This window comes from Elephantulus edwardii, unplaced genomic scaffold (genome assembly GCF_000299155.1).
Source record: "Elephantulus edwardii isolate Elephantulus edwardi_28Jun2011 unplaced genomic scaffold, EleEdw1.0 scaffold00005, whole genome shotgun sequence".
NCBI classification, from domain to species: domain Eukaryota; kingdom Metazoa; phylum Chordata; class Mammalia; order Macroscelidea; family Macroscelididae; genus Elephantulus; species Elephantulus edwardii.
Window position 1 is genome coordinate 11937936 of NW_006399755.1, and position 22334 is coordinate 11960269.

The following is a 22334-nucleotide window of genomic DNA, read 5'->3' on the forward strand; positions in this document are numbered from 1 at the left end:
CAATCTCCGCTCAAGTCCGTTGTTACAGACACAGCATCAACCCAGCTCATTGAGGGTCTTCCTCTTTCACCGACCCTCTACTTCTCACATCATGATGTCTTTTAATAAGAACTGGGCCCTCCTGAAAACGTGCCCAAAGTATGAGAGATGACGTTTCACCATGCTTGCCTCTAAAGGGCACTGGTTACCTTCTTCCAAGACAGATTTGCTTGTTCTTTTGGCATGAGGTATAAGGTATCAAAGGCATCAATTCTTCGTTGGTCTTCCTTATTCATTGTCCAGCTTTCAGAGGCATAAATCAGGTAGTAAAAAAACCCCTGTGGATCACAACATCCTGGCCATGCAGCTGGCATAGGACTGGATGGCATGTTGTCCCACCATGTAGCGTCATTGTGATTTGAGGGCAGCGTATTGCAACTAACAACAATCCTAGGTTAGGAGGCAAGGGCATCACGGTCAGTCATTCACACCTAGAACTAGGAGTGGCTGGTTGCAGGCAGGAGTAGAAGGATCACAAAATATGAGAAAGGACAGGCAGGAAACTGAGACACAGGCATAGCATTGACCAAGACCACCCTGCCTCCTAGTGGACAAGCCAGGACCAGTGCTCATGCCAGAGCCAGGACAGGTGGGCAGCCATGTCTGAGGAAAGTCTGACGTTGACTTCACAGGGCTGGGTCTCTTCCTGCTGACCCTGGGCATGTTCCTCTTCTGGAGGCACTTTTAACCCTGGAGCTACAGTTAGGCAACAAGGGGGTGTGATGGTGCTGTGGCTAAGCTCAGCTGCTACTCCCCAGAAGGTCAGGGGTTTGAACCCCTCAGCTACTTGATGACAGGCAGAAGTGGCAATCTGCTTCCATCAAGATTCCAGCTTTGGGCAACCCAAGGACACTTCTGCTGCATCCTCCAGGGTAACTCTGAGCCCAAATCAACTCAACAGCACAGCATGGCTGCCTCTGGGACTTGTGGTCTAGGTTCAGATCCCAGCTCTGACATTTACTAGCTGTGAGACCTTCGGTAAATTACTCGTCTTATGCCTCTGTCCCCTCATGTGTAAAAGGAGGACGGAATGCCTGCCTCACAGGTTTCCCCTTAAATGAGCCGATCCTGATTTATGTGTAAAACAGTGTCACTCACACAGTATCCATTCAATCAATACTGTTTATTATGCCCAAATCCTAGTTGGGTACATGACCCTGAAGCGTCACCACATTCTTTAGGACTCTAGAACACCTGCTGAAGGATCCTGGAGCCCTCCAGTGGGACTGTGGGTGTCTTTTAGCTGCATCACTGTGCCTTTCCCCCCAGGGCTGGAAGGCAGGGGCCATGTGTTTACGCAGCTCAGTCCCACGCTAGGCAAATGAGGTGATGTCAAGGCCTTGGCTGGTGCCCAGCTGGGATAACCTCCCCTCTCCCTCCCCTGCACCCTCCCTTGCTCGGACTCTCACACACACATTGCCACCTGGGCCCAGAGGGAAGGTGAAAGGCAGGAGTGAAGGTGGGTGGGTGGGTGGGTGCACAGGTCCCTTGAAGCGTGACACCTCCAGCTCCATTGAACCAGTGGGCCCCTGGGGGGTGGAGCTGGACCAAAAGGGATCCTGCTCTGGCTGTAGTCCTCAATTTGCAGGGATCCCAGAGCTTCCTCGCTTCTGGTGTGAGCGTTCAGCAGGTCTGTTGACGCCCCCTCCGTGGGGGCACAAGATCCAAGGGCAGTGGGGCTGCCATGGCAGAGGAGAAGACTTTCCGCATCGGCTTCATCATCCTGGGCCTTTTCCTGCTGGCCCTCGGCACGTTCCTCATGAGCCACGACCGGCCCCAGGTCTATGGGACCTTCTACGCCATGGGCAGTGTCATGGTGATTGGGGGTGTCGTCTGGAGCATGTGCCAGTGCTACCCTAAGGTAGGCAGTGACGGTGCACACATCAGTCCCTATCTGCAATCTAGTTTTTCATCCTGACCCCCTCCTCTCTTCTCTGTTCTCCTGAGCATCTTCCATTCCTTTCTATTCCACTCTCCCCTCCACCCATTTTTCCCAGCCATCACCCTCCCATCCACATGTCATAAGGACTGACCAGAAGTCCCTTGGACCTGACTGAGGCTGAGACCCGATGAAGCACAACCCATAACCCATATCCTCAAAGCAAATATTGTTGGATGCTTACCACCTGCCAGGCCCTGCATGCTTCTGGTGGAGTTCAAGCCTCAGCCTCAGCGTCTCAGTATCTTCTCAAGCTCCATTTTATAATCTAGAAGCCAGAGACCCAGAAGGCTGAGCTGGAGCTCCGGTTGATGTGACTAAGGACTAACCTTCCGCTTCGGAAGGAGGGCTGTGTGTGTCTCAGAGTGGCCAGAGTACAGGAGTGGAGTCCGATGACATGAATTTGGGGCAGGGCTTCCAACCAGCTCATTCTGGTTCAACCCCCTGCTGAGAATTCACCTTTCTACAACAGGTACACGGAATTAGAATCTACCTTTTAACAAGATCTCCTAGCCATCCATATTCTCTCTCTCTCTCTCTCACACACACACACACACACACACACACACGAAAGATCTACACACACACTTGGAAGATTTGGAGATCTTATTGGCATGAAAACTCTGATTTAATGTCTTAAGTGGAAATGGAACAAAATTCTCAGCACAGGGCTTGAACAGGGATGAGCGGAGCTGGAACCTGGTTTGAGGTTGTGTATCTTTGTAGTCTTTTCGGCCTTGTGCGTAGTTAATGGTGGGAAGAGCAGTGGTGTGGGAGTCTGAAACCTGGCTGCTAGCTTCAATGCTGTTCACTTCTCTGTAACCTTTGTCTTTCTGAACTTCCATCGTTCTATCTGCAAAATGGGCCTCCAGGCCCTATTTCTCCAGGCATACAGTGCTGTTATGAAGATCACATACAAGAGGAGATACATGTTCTGTAAACTGTCAAGCATTTTACATAGGTGCAGGACTGTCCGTGGTTTTTATTATTGATTCTCTCAATCATCCTGTGGAATGAGCATATCAGGATTTGGAACATGGAGACTGATGGGTGTCAATACCCAGAGAGGTCAAGAGACTTTTCCAAGGTCACACAGCAAGGAAGCAAGAAGAAAAATGTGGATTCTAGCTTGAGTTCTTTGCCTGAAGACTTAAGTCAAGCCCTCTGGGCCTCAGTTTTCTCATCTGCACAACACCAGGGTCAGGGTGGGGGAGGCAGAAAAGGGTGCATTTAAAGGTTCTATTGGACCTGTCGTCTCGGACTCCAGGATCCAGGCAGCCTCCAGCACCCACAGTGTCCTCCTCACCTCCTGCTTGGGTGTCTTTGCTTAGGGGTTTGGAAAGAGGGAGGGGCTCAGGGGGCACAGGCCTCCCCAGTCCAGGCCCGGTGTGTGGGCCAACCTGGGGCTGGCTGTCGGCAACCGGTGCTGGAGCGGTCTGGGCTGGTTTGTGGTCATTTACTGAGCAGTTTACAGTCAACTCACTTCTGTTTGTGCAGTGCCCTGAGCAGAGGTCACAGGGAGAAGAGGTCCTGGTGTGGTGCCACCCACCTCGCCTCCACCACAGACGGACATCCTTCTCCTGTGAGGAGGCTGCCCCCTGGGGTCACAGAGAGGGCTGGATGTGGAGAGGAGCAGCATCCTTCCTGTCCCTTCCCCTTTACCTTGGTGGCTTTGGTGTCCTAAAGGGGGCAGAGTGACAGGACTGGGACTGGGGGTTGAGGGAGAGAAGGAGACAGGATTGTTGCCGGCACTTAATGAGTAACTGTTGATGGAGCAACGAGTTCATGTGCTGTGGACGGCGTGGAAACGGCATGCTTCAGTGTCTGGTGGCCCAGATTCAAACCCCTGCTCCCTCTGCCTCGTTCTGTGACCTTGGCAGCGTGAGCTCCCCCTGAGTGTCTGTTCTGGTGTCTGGGGAGGCTCAGGCTTCAACAGCTGAGAGAGAGAGGTCATGGAGGTGGGATTGTGGGTCCCTGACATCAGGTTGACATTTACAGAATTGGATATGACTCTTTGTATGTGTAGACGAGTGGGTGCAATGGTGTGTGTGTGTGTGTGTGTGTGTGTGTGTGTGTGTGTGAGAGAGAGAGAGAGAGAGAGAGAGAGAGAGAGAGAGAGAGAGTTTGCACTTGGGAAGATAGTCTACAGGAGTTGTCACACGTGCACTGCAGTAAGGAAGGGGGCAACTGCTTGTCAGTCAGGGAGGCACTGAGGAATATGAGGTGCCCTGGCACCTGCCTTCTCTCTTCAGTGTGGTGGTGCCGCTGCTGGGGCCCATCAAGTCAACGATGACTCATAGTGATCCTCTGACCAACCACTTTGAACCTCGCCCTGTCCTGTGCCACCCTCGCAATCTCCACCATGCCCAAGCCCACTGATGCAGTCGCTGCATTGATCCGTCTTATTAAAAGTCTTCCTCTCTCTTTCACTGACCTTCTCTCTGTTTTGGAAGAAGTGCAACCAGGGTGCTTCTTAGATGGAGGATGGTGAAACTTCATCTCACATACTTTGGGCATGTTGTCTGGAGGGGCTAGTCCTTAGAAGAAGACATCAAGCTTGGGAAAGTGGAGGGTCTTCAGCGTGGCCTCCACTAAATGCCCTCTCCTCAGGACTCTGCCCTAATTTTCAGTGCTAGACTTACATGAAGCTTCATTAAGTGGGAATTCTCCAGTTGAGAGAAATAGAAATCGAAGGAACTAGAACGAACCAATAACTACGGGCATGAGGGTTTCAGAGACCAACAAGAGCTAAGCCCTGTCTTTGAGGAAGAGTCCCTGTGTGGTGCAGTTAACACTTGTGGGTGCTAATTCAGAGGCTGAAGGTTCTAGTCCAAGCAGAGATGTCACAGAAGAAAGGCCTGGCAATCTTCTTCTCAAAAACCACCTACTGAAAACTATGGAGTAAAATTCTACCAGGAGGCACATGTATCACTGCGAAGAAGCATCCACTCGATGGCGACTGGTGCTGATGTCTTTAAATATAAAAATGAAAGTGGTAGAATTGGAATTTAGTGGGGCAGACAATGTTGTCTGATGGGAAGAAGAGCAAGGCGCCCAGGGAAGGTGAACTGGGCTTTGCGAGTGAAATGGAAGTTCATGGAGAAGATGGAAAATATATTCCAGACAGAAAGAGTGGTGGGATTCAAGACACATTTGTGAACGAACAGCACGGATGAGTTAGCGTGACTACTGGAGGGGGGCGGGGGCAAGAAGATAAAGGGACCCAGACCTGAGGTCCTCTCTGAGCATCTGTTTCTTCTTCTTAGTTGATACCATAAGAGAGGGACATAATCAGTAGTACAGTGTGAGAAGCTTATTCCAGTGGCAGCTGGGAGGAGGAAATAGGGCAGCATCTTTTCTAGTCCAGGCGAGATATAATGGTGATCTAGACCATGGCAGAATTTACCCTCAAGGCTGTAGAAACTAGGAGAGATGAGAACAGGTAAAGGATAAGTGGAGAGAACAGCCTTCCCCTCCACCACAGCCTTCCCCTATCTGGCTTCTGTCTCCACCATCAGGTACCCCAGGCACCTCCTGCCTGCTCCCCTGAAGCCCAGGACCAGGCTCCTAATTGGGATTTGATGGGTGTGTCCTTCTCAGAGGCCTTCATCTGCCGCAGGGGTTTTTCTAGCTCCCACCTCAGAAACACAGGACGGTTAACACCTTTCCACTCCCCATCCTTCACTCATTCTCACCTCCCTCCCCTCAGCTGATAATGTCAGCGTCCCTCCTGATTCATCTTCCTCTGTCACACTCAACTTCAGGAATTGAACAAGATCTCCTCGGTGGGCTTGCCCACTGGCACATCTGCTGTAGAAGGTGCTCGAAGTTTGATTACTCGGAAATGGCATCCCAGTTCCTACAGACTTGGGCACTGTCTTCTCTTTCCCTCCAGGTTGCCTTTGTGCCCGCAGACTCCGAATTTCAGGGCGTCCTGTCCCCGAAGGCGAAGGCGCTGGAACTGCTGGAGAACAAGCTGAGCATTGAGATGAAGAGGTAGGTGCTGGGGTGCCCTTCCAAAGGAGGTTGCAGGGGAGGGGCCACGGCGGGGTGTCTCCTCCCCTCGGGCCACCTCCTGAGACTGTGTGCTTGGAAGCCATGCACGGGCACAGCTCAGGGATGCCCAGGTCCTGTTCCAAACCACCACAATAATGTGAGTATCACAAAAAAACAAGTCACACAAAACCTTTGCTTTCCTAGTGCATGTAAAAGTTGTATTCACACTGTTCTGTAGTCTATTAGATATGCAATAATAGTATTAAGCAAAAGTTAGAAATATTATTAAAATTACCAAAATGTGACACAGAGACAGGAAGTGAGCACACAGTCACTTGTTGGGGAAATGGGCCTGATAGGTGGGCTTCCTGATGCAGACTTTACTTGTTATCAAAGGAATACCTGAAACATGAAATAAAACAATGCATGACAGCATTGCTTTGAAACTTCAGTTCTACGCATTTGATTCCAACTTACAGAGGAGGAAATTGAGGTTCAGGGACTTTATCTTCGTAGGGACAAAATAGAGTCTTGCAGTGAATTTGAGCCTGACGAGACTTCAGAAGCAGGTTTAATCCTAAATCCCTCACATGTATAACATCCCCTGTGACTAACAAGTCAAGGCACAGACCCTGGGGCTTGGCCACTTAGGAGCTATGTGACTTTGAGCAACAACTTATCTTGTTTTATACTCCATCTATAAGGTGAGGATACTGAGGCCTCTGAGTGTTGAAATGTCTATGAAGTGGAGGCACTAGTGAAAAATAAGACCCCAGGAATTGATAGGAATTAAAGTATTTCAACAAACACATGCAGCCCTGGATGTGCTCACCAGACTATGCCAAGAAATTTTCAGGACAGCTACCTTGCTATTTGACTAGTAGAGATCTATATTTGCTTCCATTCCCCCCAAAAAAAGGTGATCTAACAGAATGTATAAATTATCGAGTAACATCATTAATACGTAGAGAGAGATCAGTTGGCCTAGTGGACAGAAAGTCATGCTCCCAAGCCAAAGGTGGGTGACTAATCCACAGTCCTTGGGTCTGCCTTTACTTGTTTTTGGTGAAACATTCTTCTAGGTCATATAGCCCTGGTATGTCCATTTGCTGTACAGAGGTAACTCATGGTTGCTGTGAAGCTGAACATTGTGGCACTAATGTGTCAAATGTGAGAATAGTTACCCATGGTGGACAGTGATTGGTGGTGCTCCCTGATTAAAACAAGCTTGGAAACAGGAGTGGCATTCACTTCCGTAATAGCTTGCCTCAGGAAACACTATGAACCTGGGGAAAGGACAAAAGTTACACAGGTGTCCAGGTCTTTCGTTCATAGGGTCACTATGAGTTGCCTCCGACTTGATGGCATTTAACAACAAGAAGAACAATATCATTAATGTCACATGCAAAAAAATGTTACTGAAGATTATCCAGAAACAGCTGAAACAGTACATTGACAGAGAATTGCCAGAAACTCAAACTGGATTTAGAAGAAGATGTAGCACCAGGGATATTATTGCTGATGTTATATGGACCTTGACTGAAAGCAGAGAATACCAGAAGAGTGTTTCATTGACTATGCAAAGGCATTTGATTGTGCAGACCATAACAAATTATGGCTAACGCTGAGAAGAGTGGGAATCTCAGAACACTTAATTGTGATCATGTGAAATCTATATTTAGAACAAGAAGCTATTGTCTGAACAGAGTAAGGGAACACTGAATGGTTTAAAATCAAGTAAGGTGTGCATCAGGGCTGTATCCTTTCTCCATACCTATTCAATTTGCATGCCTAGCAAATCATTTGAGAGGCTAGATTCTATGTAGAAGAGTGTGGCATCAAGATTGGAGGTAGACTCATCAAAAACTGCAAATAATACAACCTGCTTGCGAAAAGCAAAGAGGGCTCGAAGCTTTTGCTACAAATGATTAAAATCTACAGCCTTCAGTACTAATTACATCTCAAATCAACAAAAATCTTCACCTCTATGATAATAACAACATCATGATAGATGGAGAAAAGTTTGAAGTTGTCAGCAATTTTATTTTACCTGGATCCACAATTAACACCCTTGGTATGAGCAATCAAGAAATCAAAGCCATACTGCATTGCATAAATCTGCTGTCAAGCATCTCTCTAAAGGGTGAAGGAGCAATGTCATCAGTTTAAAGACTAAAGGGCTTCTGATTCAAAGCCATGGTCTTTTCAATGACTTTTTATGCATCTTAAAGTTGGACAATGACAAAAGATGCCCGAAGAATCATTGCATTTGAGTTGTGGTGTTGGAGAAATAAATGTCCCATGGACTGCCAAAAGAGCAAACAAGTATGTCTTTGGGAAAGAACAGCCAGGGTGCTCCTTTGCAGCAAGGATGCTGAAACTCTGTCTCACATATTTTGGGCCTGTTGTTAGGAGGAGCTGGCCCTTGGGAAAGGACAGCAAGCGAAAGAGAGGAAGGCCCTCAACGAGATAGATTCACACAGTAACTAACAAGGGGCTCAAGTTTATCAGAGATGGTGAGCATGGCATGGGGTATGGCAGCGCTCAGACCCGTTGTTCATAGAGTTGCTATGACGTCAGCTGACTCCACAGCACGTTGAGACTAAAGTCTGGCAGTTCAGTACACCGCGGTGCTGTGGAGGGAAGAGCTGCTGATCTGCTTCCTGAGAGACTATATACCCCATAGAATCCTACAGTTTCCACAAGTGGGAATCGGCTCAAGGACAGTGGGTTTAGCTTGCTGGATTGGTAATAGTATTTCGCTTCCAGGGTGTTGGAGGGTGATGTGAAATAATGCACGCAGACTACCATGAACAGACTGTGGTGCGCGGCATAGATGTGTACCAGACGCCGGGTCCGACAGTGCATCTCCCACCTCTTTCATGGAAGTTTTAGCAGAGGAGGGAATATCAGATCCTTTAGACATACGTGGAAACTGAGGCTCAGAGAGATTCATCACAGGCTTAAAACCTCATGGGGAGCCAGTGATGGAGGTGGGGCTTGGCGCCAGCCCTGCCCGTCCTGAAATCGTTAAGCCCGGGTTTCTCCAGGCACAGCCCACGGCCCTTCAGCCCTGAGGAGACAGTAGCACCTGCTAACCCTGGTGGGCCTAGTTCATCCCCCATCCTCAGCGGCTCAAGGAGCCCGGTTCAGGGTCTGTGGCCTTGGGTTCCGGGCTTCTCTGCTTTGCTTGAGGAAGATACGGAGGCGACGTGTTTGGCTCTTCACGCACAGAGCTGCCAAACGTCCTCTAGAAATGATCGGGGTAGAGCCTAGATGCAGGCCCGAGCCAACCCATGCTCTCCAGAGGGTCCGGTTATGGCTGGCTAGTGAGAGCTGGGGTACAGGGGTCCCTGGGTTCCCATCTCTAGCTTCCCAGCTGTGCTACCTTGTACAAGGCTTTGTACTTTATTTTCTGAGGGGCACAGTAATTAAGAATATGTTAGTCACCCTGAGCTAGCCACGTAAGGTCTCTACCCTTCAATTTCTATACAGGATCCACCAGAGAAGTGGTGAAGATAAGAGGAGTGAATGAACAAATCCCAGCTCACCTGATATTCTCAGTAACTCGGCTACTACTGTGATTCTGTCCTCGTCTGTAAAATGGGAGGGAAATGTCTTCACCTAGGTGTTCTGCGTCAGTGATGTGAAGAGCACGTGGCCTTTAGCCATAAGTTGGAATGTAGTGTTGATTCGCCTTAACGCCACAACCACACTTTCCTGACTGACTTTAGAGGCAGCAAGTGGAATATGTCCAAGCTTTACCACTTAATTTATTAGCCTTTCAGTGCTTTGGTCTGCTTATGCCAAAATAGGCACAATGATTCCCCAAGATGCTTCTTGGGAGCTAAGAGGAGACTGGATGCCTGAAGCAAGCAGAGCAGGCAGAAAGAGGGATATCTGTTGAGTAAAACTAACTCTCTCTCTCTCTCTCTCCTCTTGTCTGTGCGTGTGTCTCATGTACCTCCAGCCCCCAGCCCCCCTACGTCAGGTTGTGGGAGGACGCTGCCTATGACCAGAGCCTGCCAGACTTTAGCCACATCCAGATGAAGGTCATGGGCTACAGTGAGGACCCTCGCCCTCTGCTGGCCTCTGAGCCAGGGCCGCGGCAGCCCAGAGCCAGCGATGGGGGCGGAGGCCCCGCGGACTCTCAGGCCTGGATGGAAGCCCCTGTTGTTGTCCACCGGGGCTCTGATGAGGACGAGGGAGAAAGACTCCCAGCTCAAGGCAGGTCCAGGTGAGCGCACAGAGGGCAGGGTGGAGAACTACTGTTCAGGTAGAATAGGGATGGAAGGGGTGTGGGGTGATGGTGATGGGGGAAATATGGAGGCAGCAGGGGACAGTGGAGACTGAGGGGGGGGTAGAGGAACAAGTGAATATGGGCTTAGTACTCAGACAGGCCTGGGTTCCTCTGCTGTGTTACCTTGGCGAAGGTCCTAGCCTCCCAGAGCCTCTGTTTCCTCCCCTGGTAAGTTATTCCTATAGCACACGCTTGCTGTCAAGGTGGGGCTGTGTGTTTAAACCCCAGGCACACAGTGGGGCCTTGCTATCAGAGAATGCCCACTGTGCACGATGAGGAAGAAGCAGATGACCCGAGTGCAAATGCTACCTCCACCTCTGACTTGCCCTGTGACCTCCAGCAAGTCACTCCCCATGCACGTCTCACCCCTATCTGTTTATAAATGGACTTCATTTATCTGTCATTCAATCAACACAACTGGACACTTCCTCCGTGTTGGGCCTGGGACTGGCCCTCACCCTTCAGGAGTTCCCAATCTGAAAGGGAGAGAGGAAAACATGGGTCCCCTCCTGTGTGATGGGGCCCTGAGAGCCCTTGGAGACCACTGAGTGACTAGAGGAGGGGGAATGACTTGGCCTGGAGAAAACATAGTAAGGGCTTCTGTTTCTCGAGCATCTGCTTTGTGCCAAGCACCGTGTGAAATGCCTTGCACACATCTGCTATAGCCTTCAAACAACCCTGGGAGTGTGTACTGTTACTTTCCCACTTTATAGGGGAGGAAACTGAGGCCCAGAGAGGTTAATAAAGCTAGTGGCCAGGACTCAGGCAGTCTGACTCAGAAGTCCCCTGGCCCTTGTGGCTTCTGTCCCTACAGCCCCCCAGCCTGTCCCCAGGGCCCTGCACCCTTGGCCTCCTTCCAAGAAAACCTGGACCTGAGTTCCAGCGAGGACAGCAGCCCCAACCCATCCCCACCCTCCGGGGAGGAACCTCGCTCACCACCCCAGGATCCCTGGGCCTGCAGGTCCCAAGGCGACCGTTACCACGACTTTGCTCTGATTGACGCCCCCACATCAGGGGAGGTACTCTCAGAGGGGCTGCAGGACGCGGCTCTGTCCAGTTGCTGGCAGCGACGTCCTCGGATGAATGAGGAGGAGGCATCGGACGCAGGCATGGAGGAGCTGCAGGAGGAAGAGGACTTGTACTATGGGCTCCCTGACGGACCAGGGGACCCCCTCCCGGACAATGAAGTAGGCTTTGAGCCTGACGCCCAAGGCTGAGGTTAACCTGCCCTGAGGGTGTTAGCCTCATGTGGCTTCTTGCCCCAAGTGGCCTCACAGGACCTGTTTCACTGATCTGTAGAAGGTGTGCAGATAAGATGACATGCCTGCACACTTCGGAGAAGGGTAAAGAGCTGCCACCGTAAGGGATGGTATTGTTACCATATGACCCTGGCTGTGCCAAGTGGGAGTTTTCTTTGGCAAAACTTTGAAAGGAATTTGTGATTTGAGGGGGAGATATGTAGCAGCCAGGCCTGTCCCTAAAAGCTGGACTCTGAACGGGACCTTCCTTGGTGCTACCTGCCCCCCCGCCCCCAGAGGCTTCTCAGCGTCCCTGATCCTTGTTGAGACTTTTTATTCCACCTGGAAGATGGTGTGACCACCTTCACTCGGAGCAGTCTATGTCCGCCGCTGTCCGCCCAGCCCCTGTCCGCGCATGACTCTTCTGCGGAGACTGAGCGCTACTGACCACCCTGATTTTGTCCCTGGTCCCTCACCTCCTATGCTCTGCTGCAGATCCCAAGCCCCTGCCCCTCACTCCACCGTTCACACACCCGCTATTTCCACCCTGAGCCAAACCGTCCGCCAGAATGCCTGTTCCTCCCTTACTTGCCTGGAAAGTCTCTTTCAAACTCCCGCAGTTGGCCTTCTGGACCTTTGTACATGGGCCCCTGGAGGTCAATTGCTGACTCCCACGCAGGAGGACATCTTTGTTTACTCACTCCCCTGTGTTTCTCATGCCTGACCCTGGTCACCAAGGGTTTGAGACTCACAGAACCCCTGCTCTCTGCCATTCACACCTCATGTCTAATTGTCAACAAAGTCAGGCCAAGAGTCCTTAAAACTGAGCCCCATAGTCTCCACACAATAGGTCCCCATTAGCTTACTGATATGGATGAAACCCAGTCTTGGCCGAATCCAATTCAGTTTATTTCTTTATTGAGCATCTGCTGTGTGCCACACTCTAACCTCGGTTCCCTAGGAGGAAGAGGCGCCAATGTGGTTGTTGCCTTGTGGTTGTGTGCCATTGAGTGGGTTTTCAAATCACACAGGAGGAAATTGCTCATCTTTCTCCTGCAGAGCACTTGGTAGATTCTAACTGCTTGCCTCTGGGTTAGCAGCACAATTCCACTAGGCCCCCTGAGCTCTCTCATGTTGTAGTTGTAGGTGCCGTAGAGTCGGAACAGACCCATAGCTGACCCTCCTGCGGGTTCTCAGAGGCTGTTAATCACATGAGAGGAGATTGCCCATCCTCCAATGGAGCAGCTGGTAGCCTCAAACCAAGCGTCCTCGGATTGCAGAGCAGCCTCTAGCCACGGGGCCTGATTTACATCAGAGACAGGATGCAGAACACAGGCCAAGGTGGCAGACAGGAGCTGAAAATAGACACAGCAGAGGCAGCAGGGGCAGCCTCACAGACATCCCGGGCCAGCCGGAGTGCGGTGGATTGTGCAGCAGCGGGCTGAGAAGCCCTGAGTGTGCATGGCACCACAGCATTACAGGGCAGTCATCACCACAGACGTATCTGCAAGGCCCTCTGCCCACCATGGGGATGGTGGCACTGCAGAGGAAGGAACTGTGACATCACTGCAGACAGCTCGCATGTGCAGAGCTTGCCCTGGGTGAGCAGGACTAAGAGACCTGCATCCGGGCCAGGTCTCTCTGGTCGGGGATGGTGGGAGGGTCTGCCCTTCTGTAGCTGGTCAGAAGAGTGAGACCCCTGGAACACACTCCTTCTTGTTCAGGACTTTTCTACCTCCAGCATCAAAGCCTCTGTCTGAAGATGGCCTCTAAGGTACATCCCCTCAACTGTGTGATCCATGACACCCCGCTCCTAGCCCCTATTCATGTGGGAACAGGTATGGTGTGGTGCATCTGCATGCCATGGGGCATGTCCATGTGTCATGTCCATGTGTCATGGGCACTAGGGCAGGGAAGCATGTGAGCTGCATCAGAGAGGGCACCAGCACAGATGGCGGAAATAAAAAAGGTTGCGAGTGGCTAAGAGTCACCTTTATTCTCCTGCAAATTCTCCCATGCAAAACACTGGGCATTCCCCCTGTGGGCAGGATAAATGAGCCATCACCCCTGCTGGCACAGAGGGTCCTCTCTGGAAAGTTAATGCTGCAGTGACATCCTTAGCGTGACCATACAGGCTAACTGAGGGCTGTTGACTCTCAGGAACCCCCATATTTGAAGAGGGTGGTGTCAGAACTGCAGAGCTTTCCCAAAACAAAGCAGAACCAGGTTGGATGAGGGTTCTGGCTGCCTCATCCTGCAGGGAGAAATACAGCGTCTCGGGGGTCCTTCTGGGGGGCAGAGGCAGCATCAAGAGCGAGAGACCCCACATCTATTCCCTCAGGACAGTTCCAGCGTACACTCATTATTTCAAGTTATTAAGGAAATTAACCTGCCATCTATCATCTCCCAGAGACTGGCAGGAGTCCACCTCAAGTTGAGTGTGGTGAGCTTACTAAGCGAGGGAGACAAGTAACTTGGGGACCAGGGAGAGGAGACAGTCTGCATGTGGGTGACAGGCATGTGGGCTGGTGGGAGGGTATTAAGGAAGCAGAGCCCCTGGGTGGTGTAAAACCTGCCAGTGTGCTTCTGAAAAATCATCTTAGACGGAGCTCAGTTTTTACATACATGGACCACCGTGACATGGAGTCAAGGGGTCAAGTTGGTTCATGGTTTTGGTGGCTTTTTTTTAAGGAAATAGGGTTCTGCTCGGGATTGGACGCTGTCAGGAAGAAGGGTAATCCCGTGACTGGGTCTGGGCAATCAAACTGCCTCAGAAAACTTCCTGGAGGGTCAGCTGTGAACTGGTTCTGACTGGTTACACAACAACAACAACAACAACAACGACACTAACTGAAAGGGAAACACAGACCAAGGTAAAGCTGCACAATGAAACCTGGAAACGCCCGCAGGCGACAGGATACCTTTGTTTGTCAGGGTCTCGCAAGTTTTGCACCTTAATGTCTGCACTCTTCTTACTTTCCTACTGCTCTCCACTCATGGAAAGTCCTTGCGTTTTCCTTCTGTGATGGGCTTCCGCCTTACACAGGCTCATGTTTTCACATAATTGCCAAAGAAACAATCATTACTCTGATTAACCAAGAAAAGGAGGTATAGGAGTAATTCTTGGGCCTTAATGTTTAAAGCTCTGGCAGCCTAGAGGTAAGATACCATGCTGCCAACCCAAAGGTGTGCCGTTTGACTCCACCAGCTATTTCACAGGAGAAAGACGAGCAGTCTTCTGAAGTCTTCACAGCTTCTGAAAACTCACTGGAGCGTGAGCTATGAGTTGGTTCTGACTTGACATACACAGCAACAACGTCAACAAACAATGTTTGGGTTTTGTCTGTATTTAGCTATGACTACCTAACAACAATCAGAGTTCCTCCCCTGGCAAGCCCGTGTGTGTCAGCGTAGGCCTGTGCTCCATGGGGTTTTCCACAGCTGAGATCTCTGGGCAGCAGGCCACCAGGGCTTTCTTCAGAGGAGCATGTGGGTGGACATGAACCTCTGACCTTTCAGTTAATGACTGCGTCCTTAACTGTTTGTACCACCCAGTGGTTACTTAGTGGCCTTGACTTTATCTTGGATCATTGTGGTCACAGAATGCTCTTTGCTGACATTATTTGTGCTCAGCTGTGTGTGTGTGCGCGTGCGTGCACGTGCACACAAGGGTCTGGCTGAGTGTGTCTGGCCTGTTCCTGACCGTCAGGGGCTGTGTCTCTCGCAGCTCTCACTACTCTCTGGGGTAGGGTAATTGGGGTGGGTGTGCTCAGAATTTTGTTTCAAACTTAAAAAAATAATAATAATAAAATTTAAACCTCAGATTGAATCCTTTCAGCTTTGGCCATTGAGGGCTTTGACCTCCTCACCAGCTCGGCACGGTACTTGAAACCCAACCGTTGGTGCTGCGGCCCTCGTGCCTTGGCTAACCTTCCATGTCCTGTGGGAATGCCAGCACCTCTGGGTCCTTGGGTGCCTCCCCCTCTTCTGGTTGATTAACTGGGAGGGGGACCATGTCAGTGACCGCAGGATAAATATCCCCCGAGGGGCAGGGGTATTGAAAGGACAGGATTACAGTTGGTAGCCGCAGGCTCCAGGTCTGTGGACTGGGTGAACATTCCTGCTCCTGTCTGGTTTCCTGATGGCAGGTCACAGACTTTGGAAGTTTCCACTCTCTCAGGACAAAACAACCCTAGAGGGATGTTGGCCCTTGCCCTTAGCCAGGGGAGGTAGCCAGGAGAGTGTGATCCTAGGGCAGGACGTTTGGGCTTCTACTACTGCCTGCTGGGTGACCTTGAGCAAGAGGGTCCTCTCTCTGGGCTTCTGTCCCTGCTTCCTCTGCAGTTGGTTACATGGAGGTGGAAAGGGTTGCCCGTATTCCCCAACTCCCTGAGTACAGTGTTGCAGGCACTAGGTCATCCATCACCACATCTGATCTAAGGAATGGTTCAGATCCATTAATATGTCAAATGTTTGTTCTAAATCTCAGAATCTGGGGCCTAAAAGACTCAATGCTCTGCTGGTTCCTTGTTCTGTGACCTTGGACAAGTCACTGCTCCTCTCTGAACCTCAGTGTCCACGTTTATGCAGCATCCACACCAGCCCTCCCTTTAAGGCTGTCATCCCCAGGGTGGTGCACACTGGCTTTCTACTATTAGCAAAAGGTTGGTGAGTCGAACCCACCCAGGTGTGCCTCAGCAGACAGGCCTGGTGATCCGTTTCCATAAAGGCCATAGCCTTGAGAGCCCCATTGTGCAGTTCTACACTTTAGGTCAGAATCAGTGACAATTAACAACTACAGCCAGGTTGCAGTGAAGCGGAATTAACAGGTATGAGGCCTCTAACACATGGTAGATGCCCAAACATGTTGCTCTGTTATTAATTGAATTGTATCACAAAAAAAATTATGCTGAAGTCCTAACCCCTCTATCTGTAACTGACACTGTTTGGAAATAGGATTGTTTTGTTTTGCTGATGAAGGTCATATATATCTTTGTAAGCTGGGACTCAGCCCTTCTGAATGTTATGGTATAAAGGGGAAAAGGGACTCAAGGAGGCACATACAGAGCGAGACCACGAAAGAGACCATCTACTAGCAAAGAAACATCAAGGCATGCCTCAGCTATGGACAAGGCTGGGTCCTCCCCCAGAGCCCAGGCTTTCATTTAGACTTCCAACCTGCTTGACTGGGAGACAAGAAAATAAATTTCTTTCTGTTCAAGTCACCCATGTTGTAAGTATTTTGTCATTTGCAGACTTATGGTCTTGGTTCTCAACTCTCTGTCCTCTTCTACTCTACGCCTTAGGTTTCTGTACTAAGAGACTAGATGTATAGATGCATGGAGAAGATAGAGCAATGTGAAAGCTCCCTGCAAAGGGTCAAGGACGCCTGCTATGCCAGGTGCTGAGGAGCAGGTGAGGCCACACCAGCCAATGTTTTGTTAGCATCTTTCACACACTTGAATCACCACAACTCCTTACGGTTGGTGTATCACTGCTTTTTGGCAGATGAGGAAGTGGACATTGAGAGTGTTGACTAGTTGGTTGAGGGTACAGAAAAGGAACTGTGGAAGCTGAGGCAGGTATCAATGCCTCCTGCCTGGTGATGCCTCCTAGCAGCATCAAGGAGGAACAGGGCTCATTGACCTGGTCAGAGGAGGCAGGGCTTAGCTACCAAAAATTGTGCCTATGGCGATTAGTTTTACATTGTGTGTGGGTTTTTGGTTTTTTTTTAAATAAAACGTTAATTTAATACCGGCTTACTTACAAAGTTCTTATACATTGTTTTTCACACCAGCTCATTCCCATTTCCTTTGCCCATCCTCCATCCATTAAATTGTACGACCCTACGATTAACCACCAACACCCCATCCCCACCCCACATCCTCATCCCTCTGCTCCCACACTCCTTCCCTTGGATCTTCATACTCGTTCTACAACAATGGTCTTATACAGTATTTGTCCTTATGAGTTGGTTCACTCAGCATAATGCTCTTCAGTCCCTCCCAAGTTAGGTAGTAATTTTCAGAATCATTTCTCCTTCATGCTGCATAGTAGTCCATCATGTGAATGCACCATAATTTCTCAATCCATTTGATTGTGGTTGGACATTTGGGCTGTTTCCATGTTCTTGCGAAGGTGAATAACACTGCTATGAACATTGGTATATAAGTCTCCGTTTGTTCTTCAGTTCTCATTTTCTCAGGGTATATTCCAAGCAGTGGAATAGCTGGGTCATATGGAATTTTTATGTTCAGCTTCTTGAGGAAATGCGAAACTGCCTTCCAGAGTGGTTGTACTGTTTTACAATCCCATCAACAATGTATAAGCATTCCTGTTTCACCACATCCTCTCCAACATTTATTACTTGCTGTCCTGTTAAATTTTGTCAATTAGTTTTAAATTGCTGATTGATTTCTCTGTCCCAATTAGAAAACTTCGATGCAAATAGGACCTGCTCGCTAATCTCTCCCTCAAGTATCACCCAGGGCACATAGCACACCCGCTGTATCCAAATACTCCTCTGGGATGCTGAGTCACCTTACAGAATTTATTTCCTCACCACGCCTAGGAGCTGCTTGTCCCAGAGGATGGAGCAGGATTCAGACATAGAACCTCTGAGCCTCTGCTAGTTCTCCTGGTCCACATGTATGTAGTAATAAGACAGTAACGCACTTAATGCACACTGTGCTCACAGGACCTGCAAAGTGATTTTAGTTCAGTGTTGTAGCAGTCCCAGGTGACAGAGTAAAACCGGACCCTAATATTTTCTCAGACAGAGCTCTGACAGCCTGGTGGTAAGGAGCTGGGCTGTCAACCTAATGGCACACAATTTTAATCCACCCTGTGTGATTTACAGCCTCTGAAAACCTTTTGGAGGCTTCACTATGAGTTGGTTCCGACTCGACGGCACATAATGATAACAATCTTTACAGGAACAGGTTTTCAAGTCTTTCTTCCATAGGGTCTCTGGGTAAATTTGAACCAGTAAACTTTTTGTTAGCGATGGCATCTTTAACCATTGAATAACTAGAACTTTGTATGCATATAGGTGGTATATTGTTTCTGCTTTTCAGATGAGAAAGTGGAGGTTGAGAGGAGTTGAGTATTTGTCCATGGTTCCAGAGAAGGACTAAGTGGAGGAGAGAAGGTACATCAGTGGGCCTTTTATGTCTACCAGGATTCATGCACTCACCCTGGCCATTCTGACCCCAGTGTGGACAGAGGACACTCATCAATAGATAGACCAAGGAAGCTCCACTGAGCATCAGCCCGTGCCTGTCCTTATGCTGTTGCTGAGGACAGGAACACCTTGGCTCCCACACCTCTCACGACTCCCTGCTGCCTGGAGGATAAAGGCCAGATTCCTGAGCCTGGCATTAAATCACGTCAGGATCTTGCTCCAATCACCCTTTGCAGCAGAGTCATCTGCCACTTCCCTCTCGTGTCACTTGCTGTTGCTCAGGCTGTTCCCTCTGCCTGGATGCCCTTCATCTCCTTCTCTGTCAGCCTGTGAGGCCTGGGTCGTGTACCACCTGCTTAGGAATCTGAACTGTCCCACTTTTTTCTCCCAAGGCAGGCTCCACGCCCATCCCGCCTACTTCCCAAGTCCTTCCCAGTCTATATGTACCTTTCTGCTCCTTGCACTTCTCATGTGGCAGGTCGTACAGCAACACAGAGAGAAGCTGGACACATGAAGGCAAAGACAGAGACTAATGAGATTCAGCTACAGGTCAAGGGATGCCAAGGGAGTTAGGCAGAAGATAAGCTGAATTCTCCTCCAGAGTCTTCAGAGGGAGATGGCCCTGTCAACACCCAGACAGCACAGGTTCAGATCCATTGTTCACAGGACTAACCAGAATCTCACAACAGCAACAACAGCCTCCAGAAATGTACAGGAGATTATTTTTGTTGGTTTTTTAAAAAAATTATTTTATTTCATTATTTTTTGTGTGTACCATCAAATCAGATCTGACTGGTACAGGAGGAGTCTGTTCCTCCTTCTCCAGCAGAGCATCTGGTGGATTCGAACCTTGTATCTCTGAGATTGCAGTTGCAGCTTCTTGCCACTAGGCCACCAGAGCTCACCTATTTTTGTTGTTTTAAGACACCTGGTTTGTGGTACTTTGTTATAGCAGCCTAGAAATGACTACAGCCTGGTTTTCAGGGACTTAATGCCTGGAAGGCAACCCATTGTGGGTTTTGTGTGCCATCAAGTTGGAACCAACCAATGGCTGAGCCTCCAGCGGGTTTTCAGAGGCAGTAAGTCATACTGGAGGAGATTGCCCATTCTTCTCCCATGGAGCAGCTGGTGGATTCAAACGGTGTACCTTTGGGATTGCTGCGCAGCTTCTTATCACCAGGCCAGGGGGTGGTTTGAAGGCAGGGTTTAACCAGGTAAGCTGAAGGGTGAGGGTATCTCAGACAGGGACATGGCTTGGGCAAAGTCCTACACAAGAGGAGAAAGTTGGGACAGAGAGTCTGGCTGGGGTTGTATTGGACATGATCAGAGGGCATGTCTGGAGATTGGACATGAAGCTTCTGGAATTCCAGCAACAGAACTGAGATTTGATCTGATGAACAAGAGGAAATATACTGATGGAACAAAAATGCAGAAAGAGAGTATTCTGGTTATTTGGTGCAAAGGGAAAGGAGAACATTGCAGCAAGCCGGCTGACTTGTATCCAGTTTCTAGTCTGATCTAGGAAAGGTGTTTTCTACCTGTGAGCATAGACTTGGGTGGGTTCCACGACACAACAGAAACTTGGTGGAACCAGTGTCCTGAATTCCTCACTGCTGCCCAGAAGCCCCTCCTAGCAGACCAGGGAGCCTTGTGATGGGAGACCCTCCCTCCAAGACAGATGCCACATCAGAGATGACCCAAGCAAAAAACAAGCAAGGGCCAGGTGACCTAGGGGACTTTCCCAGGTCAGACTCTGCAGTGGTGGCTCTGCATATGGTTAGAGAATTCTCAAGTCAGCTCCACAGTCTCCACACTTAACCTGGAGAAGGGCAGACCTGAAGTGGCAGGGGTGAGCTTGGAGTGCTAAAACCAGTCAGCCTGCAGGTAGGAGGGTCAGATTTCATGCAGATGTCTGATCATTCTCCCTCTCCTCTCCTCTCCTCCCCTCCCCTCTCCTCTCCTCCCCTCCCCTCCCCTTTCTCCTCCTCCTCCTCCTCCTCCTTCTTCTTCTTCTTCTCTCTCTCTCTCTCCCCCCCCCTTTTTACTAACACTTTCTATGTACTTACCTGATGGTACTCCTGTGCCAGGCACAGGCAGATGTGTCCAAACCCTCTCCTGGGAGTTTCTCTGCTCTCCTGGGAAAACTTGAGAGTAAGCAGTGACAGACAACCATTGTGGTCAGAACTGAGAACTGATCCATCTGGGGAGTCAGTGAGAGCATCTCAGAAGAAGTGATGCATACCAAACTGGGTCTTAAAAAATTGACTTGGGAAGAATGAGGAGAGAGAATGGTTTGGGTAAAGGTCAACCCACAGTTAAGGGATTTATGCATGACAGATATAAGCAGACGCTAGTGTAGGTGGAGGGTGGCTGGAGACATGTGCATTGACTGATAAGAATGGATTGTGGGTGCTGTCCTGGATGATGTAGGCTTTACAGGGACAAGGAGCCAGAAAGGAGGTGACACAGCCAGGTAGGCATTTTAGATGGCAGGGCAAGGCCCCAAAGCATTGGCTTTATGAGGACAGACCATTGCCTCCATAGGAAGAGATGCTATAGAGCTTCCAAGACTTTAAATTACACGGGGAGAGATTGTCCATCTTCTGAGAAACTGCCAATGGGTTTGAATTGCAATAGAAACATGACATGCTATAGAGGTTTAGCATTGCAACTCCCTCGGGGCTAAGCCACCAGAACTCTCTAACAGAGAGAGGAAATAACACTTAGCACAGAAAAATCAAACAAGCAAAAGATTTCACTCACAGGCAACATCTGTGGGTGCGAGGAACCAACCAAATACATGGCTGACTTTGCCAGTAATCACAGGGGTGCCAATTAAAATAGGGAACCACATTTCACTCATAATATTAACAATAGGGTTTTGCAGGGTTTGGTTTTTCTAAGATTTTTGCAGAAGATTTTAAAGATGGTACTAGCTGATGGCAGAATGTACAGGAACAGAGCTCTTCTACACTGCTGGGGGGATTAGAAAGGATATAACCCCTTGGAAGCCTAGAACGGCAGGGTCTATCAAGTGCTGTAGTAGGTGGGCTACTCCTTCACACAGTAAGCCCACTCTAGCAATTTGCTGTGAGAATAGGCATCGACGTACATACTGCACAGTACCAGCTGCCAGGGAGTCAGTCAGTGCTGACTTTGTGTAACCAAGTAGAATTGTGCTCCAGAGAGTTTTCAATGGTTGGTTTATCCAGAAGTGGATTTCCAGACCTTTCTATCAAGGCACCTTTAGGTGGACTCAAATCTCTCACCTTTTTGTTAGCAACTGAGTGTGCTAACCATTCACATCTCACAGGCACAGAAGGGCACTTATTGTGCCATCGCTTATGACAATTCAAATGTGAAAGGAATCTAAAAGGATAGCAGCAGATTTCACTGAATAATTATGCTACAGTTCTGCAAGGGAGTGGGATGAAGCCTCTGCCTTATGCTGATTCCTACTCATAGTGTGCCCTCCAATGGGTGTCTGAGTTCAAAACTATTTTTTGTTCTTTTCTTAATTGAGGCTTTAATGAAAATTTATAGAGAACTTGGCTTTCCATTCATTCATTGTTGCACATTTTCCTCCCTGCCCCCTCAGTGCACTTTTCTCTTAGAAAATAAAATTGTTTCATCGTTGTA

General features: G+C 49.3%; 1 protein-coding gene across 1 annotated transcript; it reads left to right on the plus strand.

Annotated features, from left to right (window-relative positions):
* The first annotated feature begins 1723 nt into the window (after positions 1 to 1723).
* On the plus strand, positions 1724 to 11491 carry BSND (Bartter syndrome, infantile, with sensorineural deafness (Barttin)). The gene is made up of 4 exons (XM_006879724.1): positions 1724 to 1900; positions 5874 to 5974; positions 9945 to 10211; positions 11089 to 11491. Exons 1-4 carry the CDS (start codon positions 1724 to 1726, stop codon positions 11489 to 11491), a joined length of 948 nt encoding a protein of 315 aa, XP_006879786.1.
* The last annotated feature ends 10843 nt before the right edge of the window (positions 11492 to 22334 follow it).